Genomic DNA, 25,076 nt, shown 5'->3' on the forward strand with positions numbered 1-25,076 from the left:
GGAGGAAGATGACCAGCGCCCCCCCCCCGGACCATCACCACCATCATTTGTGAATTAATTTGAAGCTGAAGTTTAAACATCATATGAACTGAGCTGGAGGTCAGAGGTCAACCACAGCAGGACTCAGGTTTATTCTGCTTTATTTGTTTATTACATGAAACATAACAGAAGCATCAGACTGAACTTCACAGTCGTTTCTGCTCCACAGACTGAGCTTGCATCTCCGTCGCCATTGTGGTGGGCAGGGCTTTGATTGTGTCCTGTACCCAGTTAACGAAGTTGGCCATGTTGGCGTACACCCCATAATACCCAGGTTGTGAACAGCCACGGCCCCAGCTGACCACGCCTGTTAGGAAGTGGGTGGAGCCAAACTGAGTAACCAGCGGGCTTCCATCATCTCCACGGCAACCCTCCTGCCGCCCCTCCAGGTATCCAGCACACAGCATGTTGTCGGTGAAGTTGAACTGGGCTCTCTGGGAACACTGGGAGTTCTGGATGATGGGCACAGACATCTTACGGAGGACAGGGGACACCGGGGCTCTGGGGGGGCTGCCGGTCGTCTCACTGTTGCCCCCGGTTGTTCTCTTGCCCCAGCCGGACACAATGTGGTACCGAACCGGCAGCAGCTCCCGCTGGGCGAAGTCTGCAGTGGGCAAGCAGACGGGGATGACGAGCCGGTTCAAGGTGAGGACGCGGGCCAACTGCAGCAGAGCCACGTCACTGTCACCTGTCGCTGCAACGTAACCCGGGTGGCCAATCGCCATGGAAACAGGTGTCTTCTGTTCTGTTCCTTCTTCCATGTCTAGGTTATGTTCCCCTGAAGATGGAAGAAGACAACTGATGACACACAACAACAACAACAGCAACAACATATTGTAAATACAAACATGCACTGGTCACCTGCCACCACAGTGAAGTTTCCAGGGTTGTCATGGATACAGTGTGCAGCAGTGATAACCCAATCAGGAGCGATCAGAACTCCTCCACAGTGACTGCTCCCATTCAACTGGACCAGGACCTGACAGACAGACACTTATTGGTTGTTCTCTGTCCCCAGAGGACGAACCTTGTGGTGTTTACCTGCCAGGGACAGTCTCCTGAGGGACAGTGGTTTGCCCCCACCAGTCTGGTCTGATCCACCACAGTCTGGTTCAGGCCTGAGTCTTGGGGAGCCAGCTGACCACAGGGATACTCCACTACAACACAACACAACAACACAAGTCCCATTTCTCACACACACTCTGGGGAGATTAACGTGGCTGAAAAAGTCCTGCTAGTCTAACAAAGCCCGGGTCAAACTAACTCCAACTCCAAATTGAAACTCAAGTCATTCCACTAACTCCACTCCACTTGTTTGATTAGGCTGATTCAAGCCTGTCTTAAACAGTCTGACTTTGTCCTCTCTGCGCTGCATGAATGATGGATGGTGATGGACTAATGAAAAGATGCACAAAGTTTTTCCTGCTGCTGATGGAGCTTTATGAAGAACAAAGAGCTATAATTAAACAAAAAGACAATACGGCTGCCAGTGATAAGTGGAGAGACCAAACTCAGCTACAGATGAGCTACAGTGTTTGTGGAAATTCATTAGCTTTGCTTCAGATTGGGTATTTTACTCTGTCATCACTCTCTGCTTTTATATCTTCCATAACGTTCTTTTTATCACTAATAAACTTTGTCCTTTTTATGAATGAATGTTCAGATCACTACACGGAGTGTTTTTACATGTATGTGATGTGTTTTGTGTGTTTTTAGATGTTTTTAAATGCAATGATGATGACTTGTAACCAACATAACTAGATTAAGGTTTTTAACTAGTCCTGTATTGTGGCTGACCAGTTAGCCTTTGACCTACAGACTCATTCATTTTAAGATCAAATATAAAGTATTTCAGTGTGTCTTTTTCCTTTCTCAGCCACCAAAAAACAAGGCTAATTCACCAGCATCAGTTACAATGGTAACGCCATGGGAACTCGTACAAGTCTCATTGATGGAACAGAACTGTGACTTAACGAAGCCAATCTCCATTATTCTTGCTTCCTGGAAAATTCCTCTGACTGCAGCGATTGCTGTGATGTGTTTGTGTAGTTGTACCCTGAGCGACACACTGCCGTCCGTCCTCTCCCAGCCGGTATCCGTCAGCGCACGAACATCGGCGTCTTTCCCCTGAGCCGTCACAGAAATGTTCACACTGTCCGTTCTGGTAGAGACACTTCAGAGAGTCCTCAAACACTGAAAACATAAGCAGCATTAATGCACCTTCACTTTTGTCAGGGAGGATCGAGAAACTTGGAGAGACCTGGGTAGCAAACCTTGAAAGGTGGTCCTCACCTGTCTGACAGTATTTTCCTTCAAAGCCTTCAGGACACTGACATTCGTAGGTCGTCCTCATGTAGACACACGTCCCGTTGTTTTGACACGGGTTCACCAGGCAAGGGTCACGACCTCCAGCACACAGATCAGCTGATTGTTATTGATCCTTTCTGACTGGCTGCACAAAGATGATCAATACAGCCCGATCAACCAACACACACACACTGATACTCACGGTTGTACGTCAGCCAGAACTGTCTCTGTACAAACACAAAACAAACACAAAGCAAACATTAATCAACAGACAACAACAATTGGTCCAATCACACTGAGCTGTAAGACAGGAAACAGGAAGTTGCCAATTCTTCCTGTTTCCTGTCTGACAAAGACAGCTGGTTGACTTCCTGTGACAACTGTCTGTCTGTCTGACTAACCGTCTTGCCTTCGTCTTCAAATACTTCTCGAGCTTCCTCGTAGTCACAGATTTCCTCGACACATTCCCTCTCCAGGTTTCCTTGTTTCAGTTCCTCCAGGAAGCCGCTGTTGGCTCGGCGCCTCCTCAGCAGAGTGTTGGCTTGGTTCTTCTCCATGAATACTGGAGACACAATGAATTGTGGGAAAACTCAGGTGCATCTTCTCATTGGTTCTATTGACTGTGGGGTCACTGACATACTCATAATGTCATGACATTTCATAAGCAGTTTATAAAACGCAGATTATTGCCAAGAAAGTGGTAAAAGGTAAATTTCCAGGATTTTCCGGGAAAAAGTTAAAATTTTTCTACGTTGTACACACTAAGTTCTTCACATTTTTCAAGAGAAAGTAGAAAATAAATTTCACAACACAAGAACACACACAGTGACAGGTTGTTGTTCCTGTCCCCATCCAGGAGGTCCCAGGTCTGGTGGTGGACTGACCTGCAGCAGCAGTGGGGCCCAGCAGTAGGACCCAGATGATCCAGCAGCTCCTCAGCATGTTGGTGACTGTTAAAACTGACAGCTGAGACGGAGGCAAACAGATTTTGAAGAGGGGCGGGGCCTGGGGGTGGTGGTGCAGAAGGCCCCTCCCTCTGACCCACGACCCTCGGAGCAGAAAAACACCAGATCAGTCAACACACCTGAGGTCAGTCACTTCACTATCTGAGTCCAGTTCCATACAGAGATGATTTTTTAAAAAGCTGATCAATAAAGAATCAGCGAGCGATTGATGATGTCATTGATCAGATGAACAACCTTTGATTAACATCAGGAGGAAGAACTAGACTGTCTAAACAGTGATGATGAAACCACACACACACTCACAGGAAACTACAGGCTTACGACACACACAGACAGCAGTTTGTCAGATTTTAGCTTTATTGATAAAAAAGAATCAAATGGTGAATGTCATCTCTGCTACTTTTTCACTCAGTATTTCTTCAGTCGTCCACAAACTGATCAGCTGGTTTTACTGACAGTGACATCATAACCATGTAAGACCTGGTGGGTTTGTGGTCGCCCAACATGGCGGTCCAACAAGGCAGCCCCCTGCTGTGTGGCCTCAAGTGGTCAGGTTGTGCAGGGGGGCCTCGGTCTGGTTTCTGTGCTGGTCTGGCGTTGCTGTGCGGTTGTGGATCCAGTCAAGGTAGTTTGACAGTCGGGTGTAGATTCCGTAGTTGCCTGGTCGAGCACAGCCCTTCCCCCAGCTGACAATGCCCAGGAGGAAGGTGGTCTTCTTGTACTTCGTCACCAGAGGCCCGCCGCTGTCACCTTTACAGGAGTCCTGCTGGCCCTCGATGTATCCGGCACAGAACATGTTCTTGGTTAGCACCACGCCGCTCTCATCCACGCATTGCTGCGTCCGGATCCGTGGCACCTTCAGCCGCCGAAGAATGTGCGAGGTGGGGCCGTTTTCACCCCTCCTCCCCCAGCCGCTCACCGTGTGGAAGTGGACGGCCCAGAGGTCACGCTCGGCCAGTGGTCGGGTGGGCAGACAGACCGGGACAGTGTAGCGGTTGTACGTGATGGGCGTCACCAGGCGGAGGAGGGCGATGTCGTTGTCAGCTGTATGTGTCTCGTAGTTCTCGTGCATGATGATCTCAGAGACCTGGATCCGCTGCTCCGTGCCCTCATCTACCTCTGTGTTGTGTTCACCTATTGGGGTCAGAGGTCAGGGGTCAGCAAGGACACAAAGTTAAACAGCCCTCACTGAGTGGACCCCTGGTACCTGCGACCACCTTCAGAAAGCGGGTATCCGTGTTCTCCATGCAGTGAGATGCTGTGATGATCCAGGTGGGTTTGAAGATCACCCCTCCACAGAAACCTTTTCCTCTGTCCAGCAGCAAGACCTGAGGAAGTACATCCAAACTTTACTGTGAACTTTCACTTCCTGTGTCTGTCACACATGACAGGAAGTGACAGAGACCTGCACTGATGTCTGCAGCGTACCTGCCAGGGACATTCCCCTTTGGGACACACGGTTCCTCCCACGATTCGACCTTGACGGTCCAGCTGACGAGATTTTTCTTCATCCTGGAGGACGGGCACCGTGCCACAAGCCACCGAGCCTGGAACGCACAAAACTGCACTGAAGCACAAAGCTGTTCTCTGAAATCCCCCAGGGTTCAATAATCAGACCACTTCTGTTTAAAATCTGGACCAAATCTTAAATCCAGACTATATCAATAATTAATAGTTGAGTGATAACAGCAGAGGTTAAAGAAATTAGAAACCCACCAATGGCGACACAGCTCTGCCCGTCAGCATCCAGGAAGTAACCATCTGCACACGAGCAGTTGACCCTTCGCTTCACCTTGTCCTCATCACAGAAGTGCTCGCAGCCTCCATTGTCCAGCAGACAGGTGTTGGACACGGACAGGTATTCTGAAACAGTCGGACAGTCCATTGAGTGAGTCCTCCTCCTCACTGGGAAGCCGAAAATCGAACGTTTGCTCACCAAGCTCACAGTTGATTCCGCTGAACTCTGGGAGACACAGGCAGGCGTAGGATGAGCCCTGAGGCGAGCAGCTGCCCCCGTTCAGGCAGGGACTTGATCCACAGCTGTCTGGGACTGGAAGGAAACCAGGTCACCATTAGCTTATCTTAGTAGTTTGCAGGACTCCAGGCCACATTGTGAACTTTGATGGGGAATTTAAGTGTGAGCTTACGGTTGTATGTCTTCCAGAATTCGTCCTGAAGACACACAAACATCACAGTTCAGTTTTTGATACAGACAGTTCAGGTCAACACTTCTGCTGGTTAGTGTTTTCATATGTTGTGTTATATTTCCAGTGTCAACTAATGTGTCCTTATTCAGGGACCGAATCCTTCAGAGGATGTGGACTGAAGCGGTCTAATGTGGTCTGATGTGGTCTAACTACTGATGGTCTAAATCTCCAACTCTGTGATTTCAGTGAATCTTGGAAAAAATAGGACCGATAAGAGAAGGATCCTTCTGAAGGACATGTGGTCTCTGGACCAGGAATCAGGTCATGTTTAACAATTTACAGATAATCTATGTGAGTCCAGTTTGGGAGGCGGACCGTGGTCTCGGTGTGTTCAAACACCTCCCTCGCCTCCTCGTACGAACACTTCTCCTCCAGACACTCCCTCTTCAAATCCCCCGTCTGCAGCTCCTCAAACCAGCCTGAGTTAAATCTCCGAATCCGGACCAGGACCTCATGGGCTCGATCTGGATCCAGGAAGACTGACAGACAGTCACGGGAGGAAAGAGAGAGTCCGGTTTATTTTTCCTGGAGGGAAACATTGTGTTTGTGTTTCCTAGAGGATCAACAACAATGACAACCCTCAGCCATCCTAACAGGCTGCTAACCTTGTGAGTTTTGTTATTGAACATGTTAGCATAGCACAAAGCTGCTAGCATGGCAGCAGCCTGTTAATTAACAGAAGGTCACAAGGACATGTCCTCACCTGATGCTGCCTGGCAACCACAGAGGTCCAAGACCAGGACCAGGACCAGGACCAGGACCAGAGGGAAGACTCTGAACCACATTGCTGCTCTCATCAGGAACTAAATGTTGAGCTGCTCTGTGTAAACCAAAGGATCAAAGTCTGATCCCCCACCCCCTCCCATCCTGATTCACCACCGTCCACCGCACAACTGATCACATGACCCCAGAGGAGAGACACTGTCCTCGATCAGGGACTCCAGAGTCACAAACACATGCAACTATTCACAGTTACACAACTACATAAATCTTTCTTTGGTCTTCACCTCGATTTTTGCTGCTGTTGTGGATTTGACTGAAGTGTTTGAACTACAAAACAAGTGAAAGGTCAAAGGTTAAAACATTAAAAAAGATCCTCAGTCAATTTTTTCATTCATTCATTTTATCATAGATTTAATGAACAAATTAATTTTCACTGGTTTGGTAAAATGTTATTGAATAGTTCCTGCTCCAAAACTCAACACTCATATTCAAACTAAATGGATTTCTGTTTATTTTTTGACAAAATAATATTTTTAACAAGAGTCAACCTTGAAGAGTAAAATGATCAATCCGCTCCTGAACAAGTACAAGTCTGAGTCTGACTGACAGAAGTTGATATCTTTAACTGTTCTGTTAACTGTTTCCAACTGTTTATAAAGTAAACATATTCATTCATTTATTGACAGTAATTATGTTTAACCAGACGGTTTCACATTGAGATGTCCATCCCAGTTTCAACTGGTGGACATTATATCTGTAATCCAGCCCAGGAAGTTGCTGACTTTGGTGTAGACACCATACTGGTTTGCGTTGGCGCAGCCCTTCCCCCAGCTCACCACACCTGTCAGGAACCATGTTTTCTTGTATCGCGTCACCAATGGGCCGCCACTGTCACCCTCGCAGGCATCCTGCCCGCCAGCCCTGAACCCGGCACACAGCATGTTCTTGGTGATGTTGAGCCTGGTGTGGAGGCGGCACTCCTGCAGAGGAACTCTGGGAAGCACCAGGCGCTGCAAGAATCTGGCAGGGGAACCTTGCTGCAGCAGGCGGCCCCAGCCAGACACAGTGGAGTGGCGAACAGTCGCCAGTGTCCTGATGAAGGTGCTGTTCTGGGCAGGAAGACAAACAGGTACCACGTGGAGTCCCAGTTTGACCGGGCGGTGGAGCTTCAGCAGGGCCAGGTCGCTGTCTGCGCTCGACTGGTTATAACGGGGATGACTCACCACCTTGACAACTCGCCGCCTCTGCTCGCTCTTCTCCTCCTCCTCTCTGTCATGCTCACCTGGTGAAACTCAGTGTCCTTCATTTGGCATCACATGAAAGAGATGGTCAAATCGGACCTTTGGTCCAACTTAAACCCAACTTACCAACGATGACGTGGAAAATGGCAGCAGGTTTTCTCCAAACACAGTGAGCTGCTGTTAGAATCCACTGGTTCGTCAGAACGATGCCGCCGCAGATGTACTCGTTGTTTTCAGTCAACAGAGCCTGAGAGGACACACGACGTCACCTCAGCTGTATAGAGTCCTAAAGAGTCAGCTGTCAGAGTGACCTGGAGCTTACCTGCCAGGGACAATGTCCTTTAGGACAGATCTTCCCATTCACAACCCGGGGACTGAAGAGGACCTGAGGTCTGCCACAGGGGACAGCAACTGGATCAGAGACAAACAATGACAAACTGTCTCACTGACAGGACGAGGTGTGGATTGGTCTTTAAGTGACTCTGGCTGGTTGGTAAGGCATCACTAGGTGGTCGCTAGGGTAATATCAGGAGGGTACTGGGTCTTAATGTGGCGGTTTCCTTTTTTATCCACCAACTGTTTGATCAAGTTAATCAATAGTGAGAATAATTACTGATTACAGTCATAAAAGTAACGGTGCATAAGGGTCTGTAATGGTCTAAAGTGGTCTGTGATGGTCTGGAGTCCTGACTGTCCTGTGCAGGTCCAGACCTTGAGGCAGGCAGGTGCAGTTGTCCTGGCCCAGATGGTATCCCGGAGCACAGAAACAGGAAAAGGAACGATCAGGAAACTCCCTGCAGAAATGTTCACATCCTCCATTTTTATAACGACAGCTGCTGGAGGTCGAACGCGCTGCGAACACACAAAGACACAAAAACCACAATGTCATTATCACCATCAGCGGTTGAGAAGTTTCAGCTGTTGGAGCTTCTACCTTTGTCGCAGTTGTATCCGTGGTAACCAGGTGTACATTTGCAGATGTAGGTGTCGATGTTGCGAGTACACGTTGCTCCATTCTTACAGGGAGACGACAGGCAGTGATCTGGTGCTGGAAACAGGAAGTAACACAGGCTTTAACACAGCAGGGGGGCTGGGACAAATCATGAAGGTAGACATCGATACCTGTGTACGTCCTCCAGAAGACTTCCTGAAAACAGGACAACACACATTACTGACAGCCAGCAGTCCCTGACCCTGACGGGGGTTTGGGTTAGTTGCATCTGCACTCACCAGCTGTTGTGGCAGAGCAAAAATCTCTTTGGCTTCCTCGTAGGAGCATTTCTCCTCCCGACACTCCCGCTCCAGGTTCCCCTGTTTCAGTTCCTCCAATAGGAAGTTGGCTCGACGACTACGACGCAGGACACCATTGGCCTCAGGTCTGTTCATGAACACACCTGTTGTCACAAGACGTTTAAAAAAAAAGCTCACTCATGGTCTCTTTACATGCTGCTGTCCACATGAGTCAACAAACTCCCACATGTGACCTTTTAATCAAAAGAAGAAGAAAACCTGGTTCCCGAGTTCACGTGTCAAAGCACAACGTTGACTTTAGTCCTCAGAGCAACTGTGGACCGACAGAAATAAATCAACAAACATAAAGAGTTAAAGGAGAAGAAGATGCTGATGTCTGACCTCCAGGAAGTCCAGTGCATGCTGGGATAAGAATAACGAGGAGTCGTAGGATGAAGCGTTGCCTTGTTTCTCCGCGGACAGACGCCATGTTTGTTCTGGACTGATCAAAGGTCAAAAACACAAACCAGACCTCAAACACAAGCACCTCAGGACCTGAGGGGAGACCAGTGTAAAACCACTTCCTGTCCAGGTTGGACCAGGCTTGTCCCCCACATGAAACCACCATCTCTGTCTTTTCCCTCTGTTTTGATGTGGCCTCCGAGAGCCAGTCAGAATCCATGGCTGAGTTTTAACATTGAAGATGAGCCTTTTTTTTTTTTCCAAACTGTGACCTCAGACAGATAATTATCAGCTGAATCTTCCTGAAGAGTTCAAGATTTCAACAAATGCAGTCGGCTCAGGGTCAGATTTTATTTTTCATGATTCACAGAAAATATCAGTCGGGAGAAGAAACAAGATTTTAATTTAATCATGTAAACAGGAAGACAAAGATTAATTGCCCCGCCTTCCTTCCCCGCTCCACGCCTCCTCCTCTGGGGATCAGTGCTGATCTCACTCCATCTCCTTCAGGATGTCAGGGACAGCGTCCTGGGCGTCTCTCAGCTTGTCCTTCCACTCCTGCGGGATGACAGCACCGACATACGACCCTCCGGAACCCAGCAGGGCCCCGAGTGCTGCCCCACGGTTACAGTTCTCACCTGGAGAGGAAGAAGAGCACAGGTACGGCCACAATAATAGCACTTCCTGTTGCTACAGATCAGTATCAATATGCTTCTGTTAATTCTCTGCTGTTTGGCTGAGGCTTTTATTGTGAAGAGTGTAACCTCCACAGTTGGTGTTGGTTAGGATTCCTCCTCGGGGGTCATTGTGGAACTCGTAGGCTAGATAGAATAAACTGGACAGAGCTCCTATTGGTTCAAGACAAGAAGACAGGGAGTTTCAATAAAATTATTCAATAAAACTATCAGTCAACCCACCCCCCTAATCCTGGATCAGACCTTTGGTGTAGCAGGCCAGACCCAGGTGGTTCACAGCCCTCTGATGGACCTTCAGTCTCTCTTCAGAGGACATGGGAAACCTGCATCACGATAAAGGCTTTTAATTTGAAACACAGGAGGAAGTGTGTTTTGAGCAGCAATGGTTGGGTAAACAGAGACTGCAGTCAGAACAAATCCTGGTCCAAGTGTCACCTGGCAGTCTTGTGGGTGAAGCTCTGACAGGTGTCCCAGACATCCAGTCTCTTCAGGGCATGCTCAGCCTGCTGACGGACACTGGCCCCGCCTCTCACAGCGTGCAGCGCTTGGCTGTAGATCGACACGTACTCAGGCACCCTGGGGTGAGGATGGGTGAGCTTCACAAACTCTACTGCTGCTGAGACCTGAGGACAGAGACCAAACAGGAAGTCCTAGACCTGAGGACAGAGACCAGACAGGACAGAAAGGCTTCAGAGATACTCACCGCCTGCTCCTCATTGGCCGAGGCCGAAAGCAGGACGAAAGGGATGATCATGGGAAGGCAGCCGATGGCGTCCAGCTGGCTGTCGGGGAAGGAGCAGCTCATCTTGTGTTTGGAGCGTTTTTCTGCAAACGCCAGAACCTAGAGATAGGGAACAAGGAGACCATGGAAGACCAGACGCCATGTTGGTGTGATTCTGCAGGAATGTGGTGCATTTGTTTTACATCATGTGGTGAGGTCGGTCTGCTCTCCTGCCAGTCCATGAAGAAGGAGCGGTGGAAGGACTCAGCGTAGGTGTCGTTGTGGGTGTCCGGTGTGGTCAAGAACTGGATATAGTCCGACAGCACAGCAGCTCGAGCTGCCGGCTGAGAAATATCAGTGAAACCTCCGGAAACGAGGGAGCGAGCGGCTCGGAGGGCACAGAGGACATTCAGGGTGTTGTCCCCCGCCTGGAGACCTGAAGGACCAACAGAGGGACACTCGGGATTGAACCTCAGAAATACTGACACCGTCCAGCGCCATGAAAACAGTGGTACCTCTGTGATAGTGGACCGAGTCGCCAGAAGACGTCCATAAGTTCAGTTTGTTGTGCAAGATCACATTACCGACCACATCTGGCCGCTTGGCGCCCGATGACCATGCAGTCCGCCCGCTGCCAGCTGCAAAACACAAACACACAGGTTAGGGTTCCAGGACTTTCCAGGATCCTGAGACTCAATCAAAGGGAGACCTGTGCTGGACAGGCTGAGAATGCTGGATGGGTGTCGGTCTCTGGGGGGATGCAGTCCTGATATCCAGCCTCCATAGTCCCTGCTGATGTGCTGAACGTTGTAGTACCAGTGGACAGGCATGGACATAGAGTCGGCTGCACACATTGTCCACAAGGCCTCGCTCACCGCCTGCCGCACCGGAGACATCTCACCTGGACAGGATGGAGTGGAGACAGACAGGGGACAGAGAGAGGAAAGACAGGATGTTACTGGGTGTCTGTGTCAGAGGGACATACAGTTGACTTTCTGTCTGTCCCTCTCTTTGATCTCTCCCTGATTTTGATTAAAGAATCGATCTGATGTCACGGTGTGACGTCAGAGGGAACTCACTTCTTGGAGCTTCACCTGTCCTCCTCACATGACGCATAATTCACAATTCAATGTCACAGAACCACCGGAAGTGACCGATGCCGAATCCTTCACATTAAAACAGAACCGTCCGTCAGATTCACTGTCCCGATGGACCCCCAGTGACTGAAAGGTGGAATCGGAGGACGGTTAAAGGTCGTTTCGCGTTTATGAAAAGACCAAAATGTGTTTATGTAAAATTTCATAACCGGTCCAGACGTACGGTGGCCAGTAGACGACAATGTTAAGAGATGATATTTTGCCCTTAGCTCTGCCTGTCAGGCAGAAACAGGGTTCCAGCCTTCTTTTACTTTTCCTAACAATTGATTTTAAACATGTCCTCTTACAAATACTGTGTTTATTTCACCTTAAGTTCACGCCTCTGTTGTTTTTGGGTATCTTAAGACATATAAGATAAGTTCAAACATACCTGGAAGATAAGGCCAAAGGCAAAATCCCCGGCTCAACCTACGGTGGCTGCCATGGACCAATTTGGGTCGAACGCATAAAGCCGTTCAGTCAGGAGTGTAGAAAGTTTAGTCACCAGATGAAAAGTGAACGTATAACTTATTTTTTACTGAAGTTGTTCAAAAAATGATTCAGTTGTATTTACAGTGCAGTTAGCTTTGAGCTACAGGCAGCAGCTAGCTCGATGGATATCAGCTAACGCGACTGGAAGCATGAAAACATTAACTTCCTTTCAGCGGAGAGAAACCTTAATCAACTGATTTATCTACTTCATTTGGACGAGTTAACTTGTTTCATCCTGATGTTTATTTAAAACCACCCACCTTAAATCGGTTCGTTCGGGTCGTGTTGTTGTTGTTTGTAGCCGGTGCTAGCAGGCTAACGGTGTGATGGAAGAGAGGCCTTTGGACGGTCCCAATGTTGGTGAGGACAAATGTGTCTTCTGTTCAGGTCCAGGGACTGACGAGGTACTTAGACCTGTCTGAAGTGGGCCAGCTGCAGCTATCATGGAGGACTCTGGTCATGTAGTCACAGATTTAGGTCTGAGGGTTATAACTGTATTTCATTTTTTCTGAATTACCATCAATACTAATGACAATAATAATAATAATGAAGGCGGTGACAGTTAAATGTTATTCCATTATCTTTAATTGTACTTTGAAGAGTTTTTACATTAAAATATCAGATAATAGTGAAACATGCTCATATTAACAGGAAAAAAACATGTTTTTGGTTGATCAGATAGTATCATGTGACAAATTTTCTGGCTTTGGTTGAAAGGAAGTGAAACTCCTTTTAAGGATAGTTTAATCACTTCCTGTTGTTGTGTTTTCCAGAACGGGCCAAAGCATTCTGGGCCGAGGAGGATGTGGATCAGGTTTTTAATAAGGTTTTTCAGTATCTGAACCAGCTGAAGGGCGTCCTGAAGAAGAACACGGCCACAGACAAAGGTTGCTTTTACTTGAATTTCCTGCTCCTCTTCTGATAAACAGCCTCTCATTTCTGTTTCCTGTTTGTTCATCAGAGTTGGTCCAGGCATGGAAGATCCTGGAGACTTTGGATTTGACAGCTTGGTCCTTCAGTCGGGACTCCACCGTGGTTCAGGTCGTCATTGGTTCAGGTAAACAGACTTTTTTTATTTTGATGGTCTGCAGTGTGGGCAGTAAGTGTGCATTGATGTCATGTTGGTGTGTTTTTCGGCACAGGTGAGCTGCTGCCAGCTGACCCCCTCAACCTCTCCCCCTGCACCTCTCCCCTCCCCTCCCCTAATGGTCTGTCCAGTGCTGCAGAGCAGCCAACAGGCAGAGAGCTGCTGCCTCCTCTGACCCCAATCCAGCTCCTGTCCCAACCTCACATCTGCTGCAAGGTAATGGTCTGGACTAGTTCTGACTGTTCCCAACTGGTCCTGACCCTGACCCTAACCCTCACCAGTAACTGTGCTCCCCTAGGCCTGTATCCCTGGGCTGTCCAGTATGTCCCAATCCACCCCTCCATTCTGGGGACAGAACCCTCTGAAGGTGCCATGGCTCTGCGGCTTTCAGAGGCTCCGCACCATTCCGCTGGTGTCAGTGGGAGGGGAAGGGAGCAGGGCTGAGGAAGATGAAGGGGTGGGACCTGCGCTCTCTGAGGACCTGGATGTAGACAACGAGGTGGACTGGGAAGTCATGTACAAAGCGCCGTGTGGCCGGAGCCTTCGTGACCATGACGATGTGATGGATTTCCTGTTGGACACAGAGAGTTATGACATCCTACAGGTTAGCTGATTTATGACAAACACATTCTCTGCAGTGCGTCAGGAAAGTTTTACAAAACAACAACAAACGCATTGTCTTCTAGGTGGACTTCTTCAGTTTTAACCCCTCTGTCCAGTTGGACCCCCCCGAGGCGCCGAGCCTGCGACATCCAGAACTGGACCTGAGCCGCGGCCTGGAGCCCATGCCAGTGGAGCTGTGTGTTGGGGAGGGCGAAGCCAGGCCTGACGAATTCCGCTATAGGAGGGACCGTTGGCCGCACGGCTGCTTCCTGAGCCGTGGCACCACACTGTTTGACACTTGCTGCGACTGCACTGATGGCTGCACTGACGCACAACGCTGTGCCTGCATCGCCATGACAACAGTAGGCCACCACTACACTCATCACAGGCTGAGGCAGCCTGTTCCTTCAGGGTAGGACTGAGACCAAATCCACGATGATGTCATCAGTTCATCTGTGAGGCTGTGAGGTTTTATGTCAGAAAACATGTTTGTTTGTGTGTGTGTCAGGCTATACGAGTGTGGTCCGTGGTGTAGTTGTGACCATGCTCGTTGTCAGAACCGGCTGGTGCAGAGAGGGATCAGAGTCCGGCTCCAGGTCTTCCAGACTAAAGACAGAGGCTGGGGTGTCCGTTGCCGTGACGACTTGGACTGCGGCACATTTGTGTGCATCTATGCAGGTGAGACATCGACTTTTAATGAGTCAAACCATCAGAAACTGAACTTAAGGTCATGGAGAGAACAAACATGGTTTGTGCAGGTGTGATCCTTCAGAGGGTCCACAATCCGTTCGAGGCCCCGCCCCCAAAGCTGACGAGGGCTGAGCAGCCGTCTGATGATGAGGTGGAGGTTGTCACCGAGTGGCTGGTCCCGCCGGTCCTCGAAGTGCGAGGCAAGTTGAAGTCCCCACCTCCCACGAACTCATCCACCTCACCCCCGCTGCATGTCCCAGTGATCCAGAGACCCACCGACATCAACACTGCCCTCGCTGCTGCCCAGGACAGAAACAAGGTTGAGATGGTCTCACTGGATGTTGAGACACATGAATTGTTCAGTCAGTTTCTCATGGTCATGTCCTCTGTCCTCAGGGTCACATGTTGTTGGTAGGAGGTCCAGGGGCGTCACCCCCTTCAGGTATAGATCTAAGAAGTCACCAGGACAAAGATTCACCGTCAGCTCTGAGCTTTTTTCTTCAGATAATTTTACAGCTTAATGTTTGATCCTAAATCTTCTGGACTTTAATTTATATGAAATGACCACAGTCATTTTGATTTGATTGGATACCATGACAACAGACAGTCCTGTGTTGGCGGCAGTCAGCAGAGTCAGTGGTTCCGAGACTGAGACGAAGGAGAAGAAGAGTTTCAAAAGAGCAGTGACGGTGGAAGAGGTACATTTCCTGGACGCCAGTAAGGAGGGAAATGTGAGCCGCTTCATCAACGTGAGTGACTGAAACAAAAGACAGAAAACATTGAGAGAAGTGGTGAACAGATCGAAGCGTGATCAATATTTATTTTATGATCGAAATACTTTTATCAAGTTCATTTCAGTTTGTTAAGAGGAATAAACTAAAATCCTGTCGTCACTGTTTCCTCTTTATTCTTATGATTCAGTGAATTGTGACGTTGTGTTGTGGTTGTGTTATAGCACAGCTGCAGGCCCAACCTGTTCATCCAGAACGTCTTCATTGATTCCCATGACCCCGGCTTCCCTGTCATCGCCTTCTTCACCAACAGGTGAGGAAGCGGACCATCAGGTGTGTACCTGTTTTGTTTTTGCTTGTTCGTAACTGTTGTGTGTCTGTCGGTGCAGGGCGGTCAAGGCTGGTACAGAGTTAACCTGGAATTATTCTGCAGACTCACAAACTGCCTGTGACGGTTGTCATGGTAACTTCACCATCCAGGAAAGCCTGTGTGAAGTCTGTGACGTGAAAGGTCAAGAAGTCACGGCGGCTGACTGATTCTACAAATCAGGTTGAGCTGTTCAAACACAACCTTTTTCTTTTGTCAAACAATTTTGTGCAACCTTGTCAATCTTTTCAATAAAATATACAGAAAATCATTTCATCTGTTTTATTTCACCTCGTCGGACATGCCACTTTTATTTTGAAATCCGAGTTTGTCCCAGCCTCTACTTTGAAACTCCAGACCGGAAGCGCGTAGTTTGTTTATGTGGTTGTTCTTCCGGTCCGGTCAGCTGACAATCCTGAGACTTGAACCCGAAGATGAGCGCTGTTTTCCGGCCCGTGTGCACGCTGCTGCTCGGTCTCCTGCAGGTCTCCGGGTCTCCGGCCGCTTCCTGTCGGGACCGGATCCCCCCCCACGACCAGGTGGCCCGGGTGGCCCGCTTCGTGGCCCACCGCTGCGACTGGGCCTCCATGGCCACCATCTCCAGCCACCCCCCGGTGCTGGGCCAGCCGTTCTCCAACGTTTTCTCGGTGAGCGACGGTCCGCCCGGATCCAGCTCCGGGGTCCCCTACCTGTACCTGACCCACATGGAGGTGTCCGTCCAGGACCTGCAGGTAGGATCCTGCTGTGGATCATCGGGGTTCAGAACTTTAGAACATGTTTGTAACTCAGTGAGTCGGGCCATATTGGACGTCACTATTTATTCGGAACATTCATGTTGTTGTGAAAAAAATGTCGTTTTAGAACATGCAGTTATAAAACTACATGACTCGGCACTTTTCACCATGACTCAGCAGTCACTTGATCGTCACATGATCAACTTGAGCAGTCTGAGTGATGCCACGCCTCCAGCCTATTTAAGGGGCGGAGTAAATGTTCATGACATCTGATTGACAGGAGGGTTCCACCGAAGTGAGCGTTAGTTATTTATTTTCAGAAACGGCACAGTCGGTTTGTACAGTTAAAATTGGCCGACTCCAAACCAAAGTGTGGACTCTTATTCTGAAACTGTATCAATAAACACTTAAACTACAGCTGTTTTCTTTTCTCTTGAGATGGTGGTGTTTATTGTTACCTCTGTGTTTATAAAAAAAAAAAAAAAATCAAGAGGAGTTGATTAACTGACCTCTGACCTCTCCTTCTCCTTCAGGTGAATCCAGCAGCATCTCTCTCAATGTCTCTTGCTCAGACGGATTTCTGCAGACTTCAGGGCTTTGATCCTCAGAGTCCTCTGTGTGCTCACATCATGCTGTCTGGATCTGTTGTTCAGGTACACACTCACCAGTCACCACCTCTGGATCCAGGGGGCATGGCCTGAGCAGTCACCAGACACCTCCTCCTCCTTCCTTCTGTCCAGGTGAACGGGACCGAGGCAGAGTTTGCTAAGAAAGCTCTTTTCACTCGACACCCGGAGATGATCGACTGGCCCACCGACCACAACTGGTTCTTTGCCAAGTTCAACATCACACAGGTATGACGGATGGCACAGACACCGAATAGTGTTTATGCAGACAGTACGGTATTTCTTAAACACAGAAGAAGAAGCTGGTCAGACACAAAACCCTTCAGCGTTTCAGCCAATCAGAAGCAGGGAGCGTCCCTCACCTGCCTGTTGTTGCTCTGGGTTTCAGGTGTGGGTGTTGGATTATTTCGGGGGGGTGAAGATTGTCACTCCAGAGGAATATTTCAAGGCGACGCCGTACAGGAAGCCCCACTGATGGTCAGAGCCGCTGGTCTCTGTAGTCCTGCACCATCTATCTGTAGTTCCACAAAACTCAACTTAAATTATCCAACAGTTCATCAGATAATCAGGTCACCATCTTATTATTTAAATTAATAAATTTATAATTAATTATTCATAACAGTAGGATGTCACATAGTGAAGAACATTTCTGGATTTAATCATAGAAAAGACAGCCAATGATTTACTGGCTGATCAACCTTCAGGTTTCTGATCATGATTGAAATAGAAATCATCCATATGATTATTGGTGTAGTCAGTTGTAGTTTTCCCGCAAGGGGGCGCTGTTACCCATATTAACGTTTTCTTTTGATAGATTTTTCTCACATTATAACTGAACCACAGAAAAAAAAAACATTCATCAAAACTTAAACTTGTGTGTCTTTTCTTCCATGATTTGTTTTTGATTTGTGTGTTTTCAGACCTTTCCATGAACTGCACTTTGTCACAATTGCAATGGACATTTAAGAATAAAAAGTTATAAAGTATTAAAACATAGAACACAGCAACAGTAAATACATAAAACAATAGTAATTGTGTGAATGTTGTCCCATCAAGAAGCGTGGCTTGTTTAAAGTTAGAGTGGTGGGTGGGGCTTAATTTCATTGGATTATTTGAATGACTTTGATGCCTTAAACAAAATTTTGTACTCGTTTGTTTTCTGCTACTTGAAGCTGAAGAGAAAAATATTTGCTGTGAAATTTTATTTTTTGAGAATAACAGATGATTTGTATAAATAAAGTTTTGCTTTACAAAAAGAAATGATGCCATCTTTGTTTCTCATCTGTATGTTTTTATGTTTACATTTAGTGACCATGACATTATTTTCAGGCTGCGTTGATGCTGCATTCAAAGACCAGAACAAAACAGGTCTGATTCTCAGAGAGAACCAGATGAGTGAGACAGATGTTGATTCTGAATTGTCCTTCTATCTTCACACTTTGAATTGTTTGTGTATTGCTGGCTCAGACTGGTTCAAACATTCTCTGACAAAAAAGACTCCTGTCTTTTTCAAAAGTAGATTTCCTGAGAATGAAGAACAGATTGAATAGATAAGAAGAAAAACATGATGAAATCAACAAGGTCCTGCTGAAGTTCATCTCGTTTCTCCTCAGATTTAGATTTTCAAGATTTGCAACTGAAAGATGAAAAACAAACAAACATGAAAACTGTCTTTATTTTTCCACGTTTGAACAAAGAGTGTGTGGGAGAGTCTCAAGAGTTGGTGTTTCACAGCAGCTCCTTACCACTTCCTGTTCCACTTCGACAGCGGGAGAAGACAGACGAGCTTCAGTCGTCTCATCAGCGTCGGAGGCTGAAACTGGTTAGAAAACTCAAACGTGTTCTGGGGAAACTGCTTTGGGATGGAGCTCCGGACCTGGATGTGTGGTCTGCTGGTCCTTGCTGCGGTGGCTCCCTCGACAGGTAAGGCTCACCTGAACACATCAGCTCTAACAAACATTGGCAGCATGGAGTCAAACTAAAATTTGAAGTTGACCCTTTTTTTTTTTTTTTAAACATTTAAAACAGTTTTTTTACAAACAGATTTTTGGTAAAAAGAAGAACATGAAGAAGCAGCAGTTTGTGTTTGAGCAGCTGTTCCGTCTGTTTTAAAAGGAGGAAAAATGTCCAGATTTTAAATCTTATTTTAGATTTGTCTCATCGACACAACAAAGAAACTGCTTCTGACGTGGCACTAAAACTGATGTTGTTTTAACAAACTTCAGCTTCTTCATCAAAACTTTGAAGGTTTCAAAAGAAACTCAGAGCAGACGTCTTCCCTCCGACGGCCATGTTGGTCTCAAACTTTGTGATTTTTACTTGTCGATCAGTCTTTGTCAGAGTTAACTTTGATCCTTTGGGCGGGTATACTGAGGCGGTTGGGGTGTCCTGGATTCTGGTTCAGGTGTTCAGCAGCAAAGTAAAGCCACAGTGATCAACTCGGTTCTGGATGAAGCTGCTTTAGTCAGAGCTGGAGACAGACAGGAAATAACCCCGCCAACCCCCAATCAGGACATTACCTTTACCCTCAACCTGTGAGAGGGTCTTCAGGTGTGACAGGACCTGCAGCAGACCTGATCCTGGTCTGTGATGGAACAGCAGCTGCACCACCTCAGCCTCTCTTATTTTGGTGGTTTCATTCAGGTGCTTCTCTGAGCTAAAATGGTGTAGGAGGAAGTAAACAGGTGTGAAACACCAAAATAAGACAATAAAGAGCTGAATCTTTTTCTAATTGACTCTTTAACACACACACACACACACACACACAACATCGACACTGGGCTAGGATCAGGATGAAGATCAGGACCCGGATCAGGCCTGCTATTTCTGATAATCCATCCTTTTGGTGCATTCAGGGACGCAGCCTCACGTGGGAGAGTTTAGTATCTGCGGATGTGACAGCTGAGTGGAAACGACCAGCTGCTGAGTCAGCTGTTCTGGTAATTATGAAGATATGCTTTCCAGTTTAGTTTACTGTCACTCCGATTAGATTGAGTCAGTTTCATGCTGTTTCAGTGGAAACAAAATAGTCACTAATTCATCAGAGCGACTATATTTAAATTTAACCCTAACCCTAACCCTAACGCATTTCCATAAAAAAACAAGAAGTCCGTCGTTTTAAAGGTCAAGTCGTGGCGTTGTAGTGGCTAAAATTTAATCTAAATGGCAAAAAGGATATATTTGATATCAGTTAAAGACAATTGTGTATTTCTGTTCTGGCGCCAAACACCAAGTTCATAAACTCCACAGTTAACCATCAACGGCTCCCATGTGTTCTTTTATATTCTAATATTATTTATATATATATGAATTTAATTAGTTAATATTGATGGTAGGATGTTTGTTCAGTTCTGCTCATAAAAGAAGTATTTAACCTTTTTTTCCTGACCTGAACAAAGAACACATCTATCCATTAAAAGTGTCACGAGATAACAGATGAAAAAGGTTGTGATCACTAATTTCCACTATTTGTGTCAACTTGGGTAGAATGTTTTACTTGAAAAATAGTTTTAATACATTGGATTAAAATTTATATTTCACCGTTTTGGTGTTTGTCACCATGACACCAAATAAAAATGAAGCTGCCGCCGGCAGATTAAAGGTTCACGTGTTCATCACTTTATCTAATTAGGAAAATTAGGTTTTTATTACTTTTTGCAGACGAACGTTAAGAACAAACATGAAATGGTGAAAGGATGGAATGATAAAAACTCTGATTCGACGCTGATTTCAACGGTTTGGTTAGATGTGGAGAAAAAAAAATAGGTGCCTTTACTTCAACCTGATGAAACAACAAAACACTGGAAAAACTGCTTCATACAGAGTTATTTAGATTACCTGTTAATTTGTTCTAAACTAAGAGGTAACGTATTATTCACAAAAGTGATAATAATAATCATCATCATAATTTTGATTATATTTGTAGTTATATGTTGTAGTTTATGTGATATTTTATTTCTATTAGCCTTTTCAACAGGACTCATTACAGACAGGGTTAGGGTACAGAGATAAAAGGGCTCAAATACAAAAGTTTGGTACAACATGAATGAAATAAAATTTAGATTAACAGTGAGAATTTAAGGGGACAGTAACCCCACAGTAACAGTATAATATTTATTATAAAATAATTATAATAATTCGTGGAATGGTTGATTGATATTTCTTATGTCTGTGTCCGAAGCTCGAAATGAATCAGAGCAGTAAAAACACAGTTTTGTTGTTGTTCGGAAACTGTTGCGAGTCTGAGTTTGTGTTTCTGACAGTTTGTTTAGTTGTGTAAAGTGTAACCTTTTTTAAAATGAGGTCTCTGACGCCTCATATGAAACTGCTACGTTAATCAGATTAGAGGGCCACATCAACCACACACACACACACGCAGCTTCCTGTTGTGTCCACTGTTTGGTCTTATCTGACCTGATGAGGCGTTGGAGCGCCCCACTTTGATACTGATCACACTGATGGGACCCTGATCATGGGGTTTTCATCTGTGTTGCCATGGTGACAGGTGCAGGCCCAATGCTCTAACAGTTTGGCTTTAAAGAGGTCTCTGGACTAGAGCTGAAGTCGGAGTGAAGTTTGTTCAGATTGACAGAAGAAGACGCACACACAGAGTTGAAGTCGGCTGATTGGTGGAACCAGGAGATGAAGAAGAAGAGGATGGTCTTCCTCACACAGACAGATAATAGTCTCATAATAGAAATGTGCTGATGGAGGAGGAGAGCGGCCTTAATCCCCTAGAACAGAGTCGGATCCATCAAACTGAACCCTGTATGTTTCTATAGTTAAATCACGAGTTGACTGGAAAACTGCAGAAAAAGGGAAACAGAAATTCAAGTTTTCTGTTTTCCTGAAACTTCAGAGAAACATTTTGATGTCTCATTAAAATACACTGATCATAAATTATAGATTATGACCTTTAACGACAGGAGGCTGTTCTGTGAATGACCTCTGACCTTAGTTGATTGATTATAATCTCAATCTGACTGTCTCTGATGTTTCACATAAAAATGTATTAAATACGGAATCAATAATATCATTAAGAAGTGCTCCATGTTCCTTTTTAATCTTTCAACACTTCATTTCTGAATTCATTGATTGATTGATTTGTCAAACAACTGGCAGTAAAACTTCTTCTTTTCTCACTTTAATTCTGCTTCATCGTCTTTGAGCAATCGACCCCACCGTCTCGGCAACATCCACCAAGAGTCAAATTCAGCTACAACGGTCTGATCTGTCTAATAGTCGACCCTATTTCAGTTTCACCTCGCGCACACGCACACGCACATACACTGACACACACCTGTCAAAGGCATTGCAGCGAGCTCTCAGCAGCAGCTGGGGAAACCACTGAGCTACATCACGTTCACACACTGCAGCTACACAACCACACAACAACAGCAGTACACACCGGAAAACAAACACACATGCATACTCATATTCACATCTGTTCTGATCCAGATCGACCAGGTTGGTCCATCCAAACAGGTCTGACCTTTGACCTCTCCCTCCACAGAAGCCACTGCCATGTATGACCCTCAGCTGTGTTACATCCTGGATGGTTTTCTGGGCCTATATGGCATCATCATCACCGGCATGTTCATCAACGAGCGGGTGAGTCCGCTTCCTGTTGTGGAGGGGTTCGCATGTGGCATGTGTGCATTTGTGTTTTTGTATCTTATATTTCACTGGCTTTTGTTTCCTGTCTTCAGTTCTTCAAAACGAAGGTGAAAACATCGGACGAGGCCATTTACAGCGTAAGTTAATGTCCCTGAACTCATCACTGGGTCCAGGACCAGGTCTCTGTAGGCCCAACAGTCCTGAACCGCATGACGCTGACTCGGTGTGTGTGTGTGTGTGTGTGTGTGTGTGTGTGTGTAGGACCTGAAGGGTCAGGATACTGATGGTTACGCCCCATTGAACAGAGACCCCGAGAGAGGGAGGGTGAGTCCGCCTCTGTGGTGATGATGATGAGTGTTTAACCCTAACCCTCGTTCCTGGACGTACGATAATCAGGATACACTTCTTGTCTAACTCCATCTGTTTGGTGTTACAGAACCGAAGGATGGCGGACGAAAGCTCCACCTACACGGTAACAAACCACCTTCACCTCCATTTTGTGTTCCAAAAGTGACCTCTGACCTCCATGATACAATATTTATGTTTCTGTTCAGGGTTTGACCAAACGCACTGACGGAGAATATAAAGAGCTTCCTGGGAAGAAAGAGGTGACTCCTTTTTATTCCCAGAAACTGCCTCAGGAAATCATGTTTTAATTAGAAATGTGTTGGAATCTTTGACCTGACGAATTTCTGTAAAATCTTTTGTTTTTCCTGCAGCGTCAGAGGAAGACCGAGCAGCTTTACCAGGTGAGGATGATAACACTGACACATTGACTGACTGGTTGATGGACTGACTGATTGATTGATGGACTGATAATTGATTGACTCCTTCAGGGTCTGAGTTCTGCCACCAGAGACACCTACGACTCTCTGCAGATGCAGCAGCTTCCTGCGCGTTAGCCCGCCACCTCACTTCCTGTCCACCTCAGGCCGGACCAGTCATGTGGCTGAACTTCCTGTTGATGACAGTTTGACTTTGACACCTTTAAGTTCATTTGTGCTGTTTCTTCTCCCGAAGCCTCGTCTTCAGATGTTTGAGGTTTTAAAATCTTGACCTTTGTTGAACTGACTTCCTGTCAACTTGACTTTGTGGTAAAATTTTCCAGTAAAATTAGAAATATGGTTGAAAAGTGAAAACAATTTTTTTTTTTTAAATCTTGCCATCATGTTAATGTGACTTCAAGAAATGACTGGTCATTGATTCCCCTTCAACTCTTAAACAAATGCAGGAGGAAGGTTCAAGACTACAGATGACATTGGTTATTTTTGTCAGTTGTCCATTAGATACGAAATAAAAGGTCATCATAGCAACTGAACCTGCAGTTGAGGCATCAGGTGAAGCCACTCGGTGTGTCACTCTTTTATAATCTGTCTTTTTTTATTCACATTAAAAGTAAAAGAAAAGTAAGATATGTAACGTATAGTTTGATTCAGTTTGTATTTTGCTGCTTTTTGAAACAAACGCTGATATTTTCTTCTTAAATTCTTTGAATTTTAAAATCTTCTGTTTTCATGGCACTCGGTTGAAATTAGAAACTGCTTCCACTGTCGTTTCTTTTGTTGATTTCTTATTTTCCTGAGAATTTATTCTGTATCGTTCTTTCGCATGAATTTCTATTATAACTCTGAATAAATGATTCAGCACAGTTTGTCTGAAGGTTTGATGTTATAAAGCCTGAGCCTGATTCGATAATTCATTCATAGATGCATTCATGTATGCCGTTGAACAGCAGCAGAATTTCCACTGTGCAGAAGGTTTGAGGTCTGACTGAATGTTATCTTCATGATGTTCTGAAACTGGCAGGGGCAGTTCAGTGGAGGGCTGCATATTTGGGCCCCAAAAAGTAGCAACAATAATAACGAGGAAATTCCTTGGCAGACATTTCAAGAGTGACTCGGGGAGGGGATGGGGACGGGGATGTTGACTTAGCGCAATTCCAGAAGCGTGTGCACGTGCGTCAGACTAGTCGGACCGAGGCTTTAGGAATTGATGAAGCCCTTTGGATGAGGGGCAAAACGTCTTTGACCAAACCTAAGTCCTGAGTGCAGTTGCTTTTAATTCAATTGTTGGCTGGATATTTTGATCAACTGTGAGAGTGAGAATATACACAGACAGACGTATATCTTGAGACACACGTCTGTTTATGTCAAACATACATTCTGTGACACTATTGTAAAAACTGACAAGTGCTGTCTATCTGTTGTGTGTGTGTTTGTGTCAGCTGTGTTTCTTTTTGTCTCTTTGTGTTTCTGTGTGTAAATTTTTGTGTCTGTGTGCATTTGTCTTTGCGTGTGTGTGTATGTGTATCAGTCTCTGTGTGTCCTGCAGTCTAACACAAATGTCAGTAGTAACAGCTGATCAGCAGTCTGATGACGTCACTGACCGCAGCTGTGTGTCTGAG

The 25,076-nt window shown here is 46.2% G+C and overlaps 7 protein-coding genes across 15 annotated transcripts; 3 read left to right on the top strand and 4 right to left on the bottom strand.

Moving 5' to 3' along the window:
• Nucleotides 1–132: 132 nt before the first annotated feature.
• f7i (coagulation factor VIIi) lies at nt 133–3,288 on the bottom strand. Of its 2 annotated transcripts, none has more exons than XM_029521832.1 (8): nt 3,171–3,288; nt 2,748–2,908; nt 2,549–2,573; nt 2,332–2,445; nt 2,095–2,232; nt 1,081–1,196; nt 901–1,018; nt 133–817 (listed from the first exon to the last, which is right to left on the bottom strand). In XM_029521832.1, the coding sequence occupies exons 1-8, from the start codon at nt 3,286–3,288 to the stop codon at nt 186–188; spliced, it is 1,422 nt and encodes a 473-aa protein (XP_029377692.1). In that variant the 3' UTR covers nt 133–185. The 2 variants fall into 2 exon arrangements, with proteins under 2 accessions (XP_029377692.1, XP_029377698.1); XM_029521838.1 differs by having other exon boundaries at nt 3,231–3,286.
• Nucleotides 3,289–3,852: 564 nt separating this feature from the next.
• On the bottom strand, nt 3,853–6,303 carry LOC115050774 (coagulation factor VII-like). Its single transcript, XM_029513828.1, has 8 exons — nt 6,222–6,303; nt 5,834–5,997; nt 5,459–5,483; nt 5,248–5,361; nt 5,028–5,174; nt 4,740–4,858; nt 4,519–4,639; nt 3,853–4,445 (listed from the first exon to the last, which is right to left on the bottom strand). Exons 1-8 carry the CDS (start codon nt 6,301–6,303, stop codon nt 3,853–3,855), a joined length of 1,365 nt encoding a protein of 454 aa, XP_029369688.1.
• A 457-nt stretch (nt 6,304–6,760) lies between these two features.
• f7l (coagulation factor VII, like) lies at nt 6,761–9,414 on the bottom strand. Of its 2 annotated transcripts, none has more exons than XM_029521812.1 (8): nt 9,115–9,414; nt 8,713–8,876; nt 8,605–8,629; nt 8,417–8,530; nt 8,194–8,334; nt 7,805–7,893; nt 7,609–7,729; nt 6,761–7,523 (listed from the first exon to the last, which is right to left on the bottom strand). In XM_029521812.1, the coding sequence occupies exons 1-8, from the start codon at nt 9,392–9,394 to the stop codon at nt 6,976–6,978; spliced, it is 1,482 nt and encodes a 493-aa protein (XP_029377672.1). In that variant the 5' UTR covers nt 9,395–9,414; the 3' UTR covers nt 6,761–6,975. The 2 variants fall into 2 exon arrangements, with proteins under 2 accessions (XP_029377672.1, XP_029377680.1); XM_029521820.1 differs by lacking the exon at nt 9,115–9,414 and adding an exon at nt 8,992–9,103.
• A 114-nt stretch (nt 9,415–9,528) lies between these two features.
• LOC115055830 (uncharacterized) lies at nt 9,529–12,589 on the bottom strand. 3 transcript variants are annotated; one of them, XM_029521860.1, is made up of 10 exons: nt 12,479–12,589; nt 11,670–11,813; nt 11,300–11,491; nt 11,106–11,228; nt 10,794–11,026; nt 10,573–10,710; nt 10,305–10,492; nt 10,113–10,192; nt 9,939–10,022; nt 9,529–9,812 (listed from the first exon to the last, which is right to left on the bottom strand). In XM_029521860.1, exons 2-10 carry the CDS (start codon nt 11,704–11,706, stop codon nt 9,667–9,669), a joined length of 1,221 nt encoding a protein of 406 aa, XP_029377720.1. In that variant the 5' UTR covers nt 11,707–11,813; nt 12,479–12,589; the 3' UTR covers nt 9,529–9,666. The 3 variants fall into 3 exon arrangements, with proteins under 3 accessions (XP_029377720.1, XP_029377728.1, XP_029377715.1); XM_029521868.1 differs by lacking the exon at nt 11,670–11,813 and having other exon boundaries at nt 12,479–12,582; XM_029521855.1 differs by lacking the exon at nt 12,479–12,589 and having other exon boundaries at nt 11,670–11,893.
• setdb2 (SET domain bifurcated histone lysine methyltransferase 2) lies at nt 12,185–15,961 on the top strand. Of its 5 annotated transcripts, none has more exons than XM_029521771.1 (12): nt 12,185–12,695; nt 12,992–13,105; nt 13,180–13,275; nt 13,361–13,521; nt 13,604–13,909; nt 13,992–14,320; nt 14,417–14,586; nt 14,667–14,917; nt 14,995–15,040; nt 15,202–15,347; nt 15,554–15,642; nt 15,719–15,961. In XM_029521771.1, the coding sequence occupies exons 1-12, from the start codon at nt 12,662–12,664 to the stop codon at nt 15,864–15,866; spliced, it is 1,890 nt and encodes a 629-aa protein (XP_029377631.1). In that variant the 5' UTR covers nt 12,185–12,661; the 3' UTR covers nt 15,867–15,961. The 5 variants fall into 5 exon arrangements, with proteins under 5 accessions (XP_029377631.1, XP_029377646.1, XP_029377653.1 ...); XM_029521786.1 differs by having other exon boundaries at nt 15,223–15,347; XM_029521793.1 differs by having other exon boundaries at nt 14,025–14,320.
• A 20-nt stretch (nt 15,962–15,981) lies between these two features.
• Nucleotides 15,982–21,514, top strand: creg1 (cellular repressor of E1A-stimulated genes 1). Its single transcript, XM_029521877.1, has 5 exons — nt 15,982–16,427; nt 16,964–17,083; nt 17,171–17,284; nt 17,445–17,514; nt 21,414–21,514. The coding sequence occupies exons 1-5, from the start codon at nt 16,131–16,133 to the stop codon at nt 21,497–21,499; spliced, it is 687 nt and encodes a 228-aa protein (XP_029377737.1). The 5' UTR covers nt 15,982–16,130; the 3' UTR covers nt 21,500–21,514.
• cd247 (CD247 molecule) lies at nt 18,797–24,323 on the top strand. Its single transcript, XM_029521889.1, has 8 exons — nt 18,797–18,979; nt 22,569–22,666; nt 22,765–22,809; nt 22,934–22,996; nt 23,109–23,144; nt 23,227–23,280; nt 23,392–23,421; nt 23,509–24,323. The coding sequence occupies exons 1-8, from the start codon at nt 18,919–18,921 to the stop codon at nt 23,572–23,574; spliced, it is 453 nt and encodes a 150-aa protein (XP_029377749.1). The 5' UTR covers nt 18,797–18,918; the 3' UTR covers nt 23,575–24,323.
• The last annotated feature ends 753 nt before the right edge of the window (nt 24,324–25,076 follow it).

Source organism: Echeneis naucrates, chromosome 2 (genome assembly GCF_900963305.1).
Source record: "Echeneis naucrates chromosome 2, fEcheNa1.1, whole genome shotgun sequence".
In the NCBI taxonomy this organism is placed as follows: domain Eukaryota; kingdom Metazoa; phylum Chordata; class Actinopteri; order Carangiformes; family Echeneidae; genus Echeneis; species Echeneis naucrates.